Source organism: Danio rerio, chromosome 7 (genome assembly GCF_049306965.1).
Source record: "Danio rerio strain Tuebingen ecotype United States chromosome 7, GRCz12tu, whole genome shotgun sequence".
Taxonomy (NCBI): domain Eukaryota; kingdom Metazoa; phylum Chordata; class Actinopteri; order Cypriniformes; family Danionidae; genus Danio; species Danio rerio.
In genome coordinates, this window is record NC_133182.1 from 45939883 (window position 1) to 45950950 (window position 11068).

General features: G+C 35.1%; 1 protein-coding gene across 1 annotated transcript; it reads left to right on the plus strand.

Moving 5' to 3' along the window:
• The first annotated feature begins 2151 nt into the window (after window positions 1–2151).
• Window positions 2152–4952, plus strand: uqcrfs1 (ubiquinol-cytochrome c reductase, Rieske iron-sulfur polypeptide 1). Its single transcript, NM_001103194.1, is given in 2 exon segments — window positions 2152–2401; window positions 3811–4952. Coding segments are annotated over 2 exon segments (822 nt in total). The 5' UTR covers window positions 2152–2190; the 3' UTR covers window positions 4422–4952.
• Window positions 4953–11068: the final 6116 nt, after the last annotated feature.

Sequence of the window (11068 nt, forward strand, 5' to 3'; positions counted from 1 at the left end):
TGCATTTTAATTTACTTCTGTCTCTGTGAAGAATTAGAGCTCTAGTTGGAACTAGATGTCCTTTTCTAATAAACGTAATAAGCAGGCATGTAGAAACAGCAAATGTCAAGAGTGATACAGCGTATACAGTATGGAGAGCGCCCGAGCCAAACTGCATACTCATAGATTAAAAGTGTCAATAGAGTTTATTTTCAGTTGACAGAGAAGGAATTGTGGCCTCAAATAGCTGGGACTCAATTGCAAGCAAACCGCATCACATTGATCAAAGCTGATGCCGTGGCAACAGCAGGCAGTAAAATCAGACATACTTACTGGATTTATTAAAATGGGCTGCGAGAACTTGACAAGCTGTAACCCAGTCAGTGTAGATAAACAGGAACATACAAATGGGATTGCTTCAGGAAATGTTCATGGAAATAGTCTTTTGTAATATCCAGCAGTATGCAAATCCAGTTCGTAAATGTTTGGGTACTGCCATGGTAGGGAGTGAAAGACTAAATGAAAGAAGGAACCTTGGAGGAAAATCTGCCTTGTGGTCACATTCACAGCTCCATGGCAAAAATTCATGGGCAAAATCCAGTCACTCAGTGGGAATCCTTTCGATGTAGAGTTTAATGTGAGGGCAAAAAAGAGTTCCCCACATGGTTTGTTTTCAGGTTGGTAACCAATTTTACAAGTTGACTATCATAGAGCTGCTTAGTTTGAGAGCGATTGCCACACTATTGACCGCAGAAATTTTTGACTGAATTTTCACTTGTAAAATCCAGCAATTTCATAAGAAACACATATAATTAGTGCAAAATATTTTGCAATAGGTTTAAGTTGAAAATGCAAAAGTGCCACATTGACCAACACAAAGCTGCTCACTTTTTTAAGTTGAGTTGTCCTTAAATAAATAAAGGAATGAATGAATGATTAAAATAATGAATGAATGAATGAATGAATGAATGAATGAATGAATGAATGAATGAATGAATGACTTCCTTATAAAATTAATAAATAAAAAACATATTATTAACAAAAAAACTATTATTATTATCATTATTATCATTAATGTTATCATTATTATTATTATTATTATATTCAGAACATTTCTCAGTAATGGGTTGCAGCTGGAAGGGCATCTGCTGCATAAAACATAAGCTGGATAAGTTGGTGTTTCATTCAGCTGTGGCGACCACAGATTAATAAAGGAAAGTCGAAATGAAAATAAATGAATAAATATTCAGAACAATCATTGTTTTTATATCGTTGTTTTTTAATAATGTGTTTTTGTAAAGGCACATTTTTATATTGTTTTTACAAACATATGTTCAATTTCCTAATGCTTTTTTTTAATGTATAATTATTTATTTATTCATTTTATTTTATTTTGACATGTCAGATGCTTCACTATACAACTTTTTTTTACTTCTGATCTGTTAAGTAATGATTAAGCAAACATTTATCCAAACTCAAAGTAACTACCATGGTAATATATAGGAACAACCAGGTGAGCAAATTTTTAATTTGATTTAAATGCAGGAAAAAAGTTTGAGGGGTAATTTCTTATTTATTTATTAAGTTATTTTATTTTATTGACTTCAATAACAAACACAAACTTTGACCTTACACAAACAAGTCAATAATAGTAGCAATTGTAATAGGTTAACAGATCAAACAGTAAACATTAAAAACAGGAACAAAAATTAAAAACTAAATAGCCACACATACATAACACAAATACAGCAAAAGGAAAGAAGGACTTATCTGTGATATTTCCAAAATAATTATCATAATAATCCAAGAATCACTTTTTTGTTTTTAACCAATCTAAGAGATTTAATGAAAATATACATTTTTATTATAAAATGTGGAAAAAAAAGAAGGCTGTGAATGCGAAAATTTTTGTTCGTGACTAAAATATTTTCCATACAAAATAAAAAAGTTAGTAATTCTCTGGTATATCGAATTACCGTTATAGTATAAAAATAATAAACTAAACATTTATACTCCATATATAGAAGTAACTTGGTGAACAACCTCTTTAATTAGATTTTTGAAGCTAGATGCAAGTAAAAGTTTGAGGAAGAAAAATTCTTACGTGTCAACACCCCGTGACTGTGACCGTTGAAATCAGGACTGCGCATGCGTCAGTTGTGTCACTAGAATACACCGGGAAGGTCGACGGAGCGCTGCTAGCCGACAAACATGATGTCCATTGCTGCCCGTTCGGGGACTTTTTCCCCGTACCTGCAAGCTACAAATTATGCCGTGGCAGGTCCACTAAAGCCTCTCATAGCCGGCGTCGTCGTGAAGAGTGATAATCTGTTGGTGGACACGAAGAAACCGTTCCTGTGCCGGGAGTCCTTGTCCGGTCAGAGCGCGAAGAGCGGCCTCGCCGTGTCCTCCAGCCTGAACGGTGAGTTTAATAGCGGGCCTCAGTCAATTCGAGATTCCCGGTCTCTGTAGCAAGAGGAGGCCGTGCAGCTAGCGCGCACTCAAGGGCACAGTGAACTCTCATGATTAACGTTGATGTGCTTCGTCAAGTGTCTCAAGAATTTTGTAGTGTTGTACGTTACTAATGCCGAAGTATTATTATTGCAAAGTTTATTTAATACCAACGTATATAACAAAACGGCAGTAGCAGTAGCTCACGTGCTACATCCGTTAGCTTCATTGCTAATGTCCTTGCAGCAGCTAAGACTAGAAGTAAATCAATGTCTGTCTTTTGGGGGGGAAAAAAATAATTGTCATTTAGCCTCACTTTGTACGAATTACGAATGTTATAATAAAATAATTAAGTACGTTTTAGAATTCGGTTCATTTCATTTATGGTTTTGGGTTAAATATAACGTTAGGTAACGTTATTGGGTTTATTATATGACACAACGTCAGGCCTCTTGTTACAAATTTTTGATGTGGATTTCTGTTGCAAATAGATATTTAGATGTTATGTTTCATCAACGTCGGAGTTGAATATTAAGCTGAATATACTGGACATTTGTCAAGTTTTCGACATTCACAGCCACAGTGACCTCCCTTCCTTTAAACTTGTATATGTATGTATGTGTGTGTATATATATATATATATATATATATATATATATATATATATATATATATATATATATATATAAAACATAAGGTGGCTTTTTAAATCAGGCCTTGAGATATGCATGTGTTCATGTTGTCATTGTAGTGACACTGAAATCACCATGAGCATCACAGGTGTCTGCAATTTATTCGTTCAGAGATTTGTCAAGTTGTAGTTTGATATTCAGAAAAGATTTATGTGCCACACTATATTTACTATGTTTATTTATATTATATAAAATAATGATGATAAACAATATATACACACACACACAAACATGTATATTATACATAGAGGTAAAATTGGTTTTATATCCGCACATTCTGACTTTCTCCTTAATAATATAATTTCATAAAAGTATTATTTGCAAAATCTGTATAGTGAAATCATATTAGCAGCCAATGACTATAAAAGTACAACATTGTTCACAGTCAAATAAACAGTGTTAATGTTGTTTTCAAATCACACTTGCAGGTTATTTTAGACCGAATATTTTAAGTGCTATAGTAAACAATAAAGGGAGTTGTCACTGAATAAATGTGTTAATATAAAACCAACTTTACCTCTGTTTTATATGGGATCTGCTTTATTATTATTTGCATCGTGGAACTCATAGGGCCGTATGTCAGTTTATTGTTCTGCTACTATTTCATGTGCCATTCAATGCACATTTTTTAGTATTTCTAATCTGTTTATTTAGTTCTGTTATTATTGTTTGTTTTTCCATTTTGTAGCTCGCTCTTCAGTACGCTTCGCTCACACAGACATCAAGATCCCTGATTTCTCTGACTACCGCCGGCCAGAAGTTTTGAACCCAAATAAGCAGTCGCAAGAGAGTGGTGATGCCCGGCGGGCCTTCTCCTATCTGATGACGGGGTCTACCCTTGTGGTTGGAGTCTATACAGCCAAGACAGTCGTTACACAGTTTGTGTCCTCTATGAGTGCCTCAGCTGACGTTTTGGCTTTGTCCAAGATTGAAATCAAGCTGGCAGACATCCCTGAGGGTAAGAACATGACCTTCAAATGGAGAGGGAAGCCCCTGTTTGTCCGCCACAGAACAGAGAAGGAGATCGAGACTGAGGCTGGCGTCAATCTCGCTGAGCTTCGGGACCCTCAGCACGACAAAGACCGTGTTGTGAACCCGTCCTGGGTTATCGTCATTGGTGTCTGCACCCATCTGGGCTGTGTGCCTATTGCTAATGCCGGTGAATTCGGCGGTTATTACTGCCCGTGCCACGGCTCTCATTATGATGCATCTGGTCGCATCAGGAAAGGCCCTGCTCCGCTCAATCTGGAGGTGCCCTACTATGAGTTCCCAGATGACGACACAGTGGTTGTAGGATAAAGGACTGTACTACATTAACTATGATCCACACAGACCGTGTGCTTTGCGTGTTTGATTTTTGTTCATCTTGTTTCAGACACACTATCTGCATTGACTCGATGGGTAACAAAGGTTAATTGTAAGTAATAAAATGTATTTTATCTGATGGAATCTTCACTCAGCTCTATTTATTCAGACTCGATATACAAATTGTTTAACGGAGTCACTTGGGTTGTCTAATTTTATGCATTGCAGGTTTTTCAGATAAGGAACAAATTAGATCTGTAGGATATAATTGTTAAAGTGATGTTGGCAAAAACAACAAAGTCAGGTGGGTGATGTGTGCAGGGAGTAGGTGGAAAACAAAGTGCAGTTTACCATACATAATCAATGAAATAGCTTTTGCACCAATATTTTGTCATTGGTAAATGTAATAACTGTTTGAGGCTAGGTTTCAGATGAAACCATTAAAAAGAGTGAAATATGGACACGTTGAGTGTTCTGTTCCTGATTGTCTGTGGGTAAACCACTTTAGTAAAGCTGAAAAAAATATTCACCAGGTTCATGCTGTCTTTTACATTTCTTAAAAATCTATTTTAAGACATAAAAAAGATAAAACCAAATCTATGATGCATGTGAGAATATGATGATTGTGGTAATCATGATTGATTTTAAACGCATTAAAAAGCAAAGACTGAACAAGAACAAGATGTTTTATTTGCTCTACGGGCCATACTGACTTGATATCTGCAGTCATTTCAAATTCAGGAACAGTTTTATTTAATGAGTGTGCATCAGTTTAAAGCTACATGTTTACAAAGGAAAAAAAGCAAACAATGTTTTATTTATTTATTTTTATGCTTCTACCGTCATTGATTACTCCCACAGCACTAGTCCAGGTAGCCACAAAACATTAATTGATTTTATTGGCGTTAGCCCTTTTTCTCTTCCCTCTTCCTCAATTAGCTTTTAGTGTTTAAAAGTAGAAAACAAAAAGCTCACAGGCCATTCTGAAAAAGTGGACTACAGATTTTACACTAATTTATCATTCAACATTTTGAGGCCTTGCCACCAAAACAGAAGCCTTTTGTTAAATAATGTAAGAACTTTGTTTAAATGCTACTGGGTTGTAATTTTCAATTTGGGACATATTTTGAAATATCGCAACAAGTATTCTAGTATACTATTTTGTTCTGACTAGAAATATGGAGAATCCTTATTTAACATACAAATAAAATACATGTTTATAAGGATGCACAATGGTTAAAATTGATTCTAATAATCTCAATATGTAAAGCAAAACAGGACAGTTTGTCTTGAATGAAAGTCGTTCTTTTGATTTCACGTGATTGAAGTGGCATCAATTAAACATGAAATACTTAAAGCTAAGAAGCTAATGCATCTTGTACATTTGAATTGGAATCTCAATATGAATTGCATGCGTTTACTATTCTGCCATTTTTTTATTTATTTTTTCAGAAACCCAGAGTTTCCACATGAAGTCAATTGCTATATACTTGTAATGTGCTCTTGTGAGGCGACACAAAGACAGGTAAACAGTAGCGTTCCTCTCATCCAGATATTATTTGAATAGACGTTTCAGGGCCATATTATCATATAGAGTAGCTTTTCTCCGTGGGTGCATTTGTGTTTGAATGTCTGAGAAATGCGTCGGACATGTCTGCGGGTTAATAGAGTTGATATGCTCCTTTGCTGGGCTGCACAGAGCTTCAGTAGACCTTCGAGGTGAAACCGTTAATTCATACCAGCATATTGATGCCACTTGACTCGGGCACAAAGCATACGCTTCATCTGGAACATTTTGTGTAACCTAACAATTCAGGTTTGCCTTTTTATGATTGTGCCACTTCTATTACTTCTATTAGCTTGTCTTTTTTTTTTTTTTTTTTTTTTTTTAAACATCTTTTTCACTGAATGCATCTAGGTATCGCCTGAACATTCACTGATTTCATTTTCTTGCAAGCTCTGGGTATTTTAATATATTTAATTCACTTGATTGCCGTTTTCTCTGCCTTCCTCTGAGCATCCACTACTTATGACATGCAACCTGCTCAGTCGTCCTGGAGTCCTCAGCTCATGCCAGGTCTTGCTGCCAGCAGCTTGGCCGACATTCAGGCCTGACTGATAAAATCACGAGGTCCCGGGGGTTGTCAGGGTACCATTGTGTATCAGCGGAAAATCACGGAGATCCCTGGCTCCAACATACTTATTTAGTATCCAACAGCAATCACTTTATTGGACTAATTTCTGGGCAAAAAGTCAGTCGGAAGGAAATAATTTTCACATTTTACTTTCTTTTATTAGTTTAACCCTTGCTCTGTTCAAACATCCACTAAATTAAACAAAAAATGCATTAGATTATTATCTATTATTAATTATCTGTTAATCAACCTCAGTCCTGATCAAGACTACTAAATGTTTTTTTGTTTGTTTTTAAATACAGGATTTTAACTCTTTCATTGCCAAGTTTACAAATTATGTCACTGATTTGTTGGGAAAAAAACACATAACATGAAAAATGACATTTTTAATATAAAAGAAATTGTGGACTTTAAGTTTCACATGTTTCTTGGACATGTAAAAGATTAGTAACGGCATTGCCTTTGATGTATTGTTAGTTTTTTTGCAGCATTTAATTTAATTTTTTCTCCCTATTATACTGTTGGTGACTATTTTTGCCCATTAGCTTCCATTATAACCACATTTCGCATTTGCAAAACCATGAAAACTAAACCATCACAAAATGCATATAATCAACATTTTAATTGTTGCTGTTTTTTCCTGTTGGGAAAAGATACAATTTTGTAATGTTTACTGTTTAGCATCGGTTGGCACCATTAAACTTTTAGATAGGTTTGTGAAAAAAAAAAAAAAAGTTTAGTGGGATGATTTTTATGTGGAGTTTTATGAAGTATAACAGCAAATTAAAGTGTGTATGTGTGTCTGAGAGTGTGACAGTGACCTTTGTGTATTTGATGCATCTGAGGAAATCAAACCATCCATCTCATCTCTCAGAACTACATGTAGTAAACAAAATAAAGACTGGTATTTATTCATGGCTCCCTTTTGATGTTGAGAATCATTTACATCATTAATGAATTTGTCAATTAAAGAGTTAAAATTCTGTAATTTTTTTAAACAATTTTGTAGTTTTGATCAAGACTGAAAATGCTTAACAGATTTATGGCAAAAAAATATATATTTTTATATATAAACGTTTTCATCCGGAGTATAACAAGATGTAGTAAATTTGCCCAGAGTGATTTATTTATTTAAGTATTTTCCCAAAATGTGCATCAGAATAAGATTTGTCATCAAAAACCATTCTACTTGCTGAAACTCAGAAACTATTATGGCCAAATTAGGACTCAAAATCAGCCAGGAGTGGATGAAATTTGCATTTGTGTGGTTTTGGACCACTATTATTTTACCTTTATTACTTGAACAAGAGTTAATGTAAGTTGTGCAAATACTAAACTTTGCTTTGGTCGACACTGAATTTGTTCTTTTATCTTTGTTAAAACTAAAAGTAAATAACCCTTACCTTAACTAAACTAAAACTAACAAAACAATATATCTACAAACTACAACAAACTAGTATATCAATGAAACAAACAAAATAAACTGAAATTTACAGTACATTTAACAGTAGCCTTTCAAAATAAAGGCTAATATTAAAATGCAAAACAAAAAGAATTAGAATGAGCTGTACATGGTATGTACAATTCAAGATAAATTAAATTACATGAGCTTATGGTGCATAAATACATTACACAAGACAGAAGGGGATTTGAATTTGTGAGAAAAAGTTAACAATATAAATGTTATTTACAAATTAGTGGCAAAAAGTACACTGTAAAAAAAAAGAATAATCCTGTTGCCTTAATCTTTAAACGGAATCAAATTAACCTCATGAGTCCATTGAACTTCAAGAGTTCACACAGATAATGTTTGACAACTGTGAGCAAGTTAGCAGGTTTGGCGTGCTGCCCCTGAGCTCGGAGGTAGTTGAGCCCAGGGCTCCCGCCTGGTCCATAGAGCATGTGAGGGGAGTACGAGATCAGGTGGTCCTCGGGAGCTTCCTGTGGTTTAGGAGGAGAAGGGGTGGATGGGGGGGTTTCTTTGGTTAACGAAATTAAGGGAGTAGTTCTAACTAGGGTACTTATAATGAGTTTGGATCAATCTGGTTGGTTAGCTAATGCGTGTAGATGAGTGGCCAGCTGCAGTCAATCACATCATGTGCTCCTCTCGAAATTAGTTTGTGAAACTTCACTTATATTATAAACGGGCTTAAAACAGCTTAATAATAATAATAATACATTTTATTTATAATGTGCTTTTCTCAGTACCAAAGCGCTAATAGGCAAACGAGGCAAACAATGCAGAACAGTAAAAACAGACAAAAATAAAATAAATAAAAGACCACAATAAAAGCTTGAATAACTTAAAAAATTAAGTTAGAATATGATTAACTTCGTTTAATATGTTACAATGAACTAAAACATGCTGTCACGACTAATTAGTCATATTTTATTTTACAGTGTAAAAATAAGGGTACTGTATTGTTTATGACCACATAAAAAAAAAAAAAAACAAGTAGCAAATGTTGTGTTAATAACCTTAGAGTCTTGCAACACTGTTTATTCAGTCACTAATTTCACTTGTCTCCTTTGAATTCTACTAGTTTAAGATGCACATCTGCTTGTACAATTGCTCTGCATAATGCACAACCTCCCAGTGGGGACAATACAAATCAGCCCAATGGGGGATGCGGGCGATTCTGTTTTGTTTTGACAAATAACTTGATTTAATTCTTAGTGTGGTAACAAAGGCTAGTTGATTAAAATGCTTTATTTGTTTTCTGATGCAACAGAATGAAAGTGCTAAAATGCCGGACGATGGCCACAATATGGCATTCTGCACTCATATCACTATGCTGCTGCTTTGTTGATTTTTTTCATTTCTTTCCATAGTTTGAATTGATCGCTACAAAGCCTGTAGAGGAAGCGTGTGATGGTTCAGATGCTGAATCCGTTATCTATGAAGAGAGTGTGTGACTGTGAGGGTGGAACAAGAAAACCAAGACAATTATCTTAAAATTCTCTCTGATTTGCTATCCTATTATCTGATGTGTCACATTAATGTTATAATCCTCAATTTGTCTCAGGGGTGATCAGATTACGATGAAAGATTTATTAGGCTCCCTGTAGTTCATTTGAACTTGTTTTGCATAACTTAACATAGTAATGAGTTTTCTTTTCTTTATTAAGAATGGCTGCTAATGGCTGCATCTTTTCCTCTAATATCATTCAGTCTGTTTATTAATCTGTTCCATCTTCATGACAGCGTGCTTTTATTTTTTAGTGAACCAAAAATGGTATAATCACGAGTAATACATAATTTAAATCTTATTTGAGAATTACTGTAATGCTAACAAATCCATCTTTATCCCATGACAGACCTCAAATTTCCATGCACATTTTAAAGTCATTTAGCTCTTAAAATATTACGGCTCATGGAGGAAAACAAAAATGTCTGAGCCTTAATACGTTAATTTCACGCGGCCGTCATTTTAAAGAACGAAAGCGAGGCTGCGGTGGGAAGAAACCCAGAAGTATAGGATCAGTACTGTAAACATTGCAACAACATGCTGTGGACAACAAACCTCCAGCTGTTGCTACAATTTCAAAATGCCGAAATTGTGTAAACATCACTTTAATATATTTTAGTTAAGTTTAATTTAAACAGTTAAAAGCATATTAGTCATCAAACAAAATCGTAATCTCTTTGAGAGTAACATGTATAAGTGTCTTCCTAGACTTCTGTTCATGACACCAGGTAAGCACCATAAAGACGCTTCTCTGCTTCAGCCTATATGTAACCCGGTGAGCTATAAACAATGCATTCCTCTGCAGCACACCCTCGTGTTGCCTGTAATAGTGTTGTCCCAGTACCAAGTTTTAAAAACATACATTTTCCGCTAACATTTAAGCGGCGCTGAGCGCATTCTTAAACATCACTTATTTGCCATGGTAAATACCAGTGCTCAACAGAAATGACTGTGATTGGCTGTGAAGGTCACCGCTTTTTACAGATTGCTAAAACAGATACGCAGACACTGGAGCGTTTTAAATCCATGAAGATCAGTCGATTCATCAAGGGGTTTGAAAGGATTGTTTCAAAGACGTGAGGACAGTACTTCTGGCTACCGCTGCTGTGTTCAGCAATGTGCAACATCAGCATCAACTCCTACCTCAGTTTCCATACGTTTCCAAAAGGCAAAGACATGTAGAACAGGTAAGTTGTTTATATTCAACTTTATAATTTTACAATTACAGAAAAGACAAGGGTGTGTTGCCGACATTTCCAGCAGCGATCTGATTGAGCCTTGAGCTTCAATCAGACATAGACTTTGGGAAAAGAAGCTCTACTGTCTCTGTGCTGCTTCAATGGAAGAACTTTACTGGTTCAGCCGCTGACCTGGAGTTTGGGAGAGGATAAAGCCACCAAACACAGACCTAGAACATTGGCTTTAAAGTGAAAATACTGAACATAAACATAAAATAAGACATTTTTTTAGCTATTCTATATATGTGTTTAGTTCAGAATAAGCCCTTTATATTATTCAATGTACATAATTCAAAATA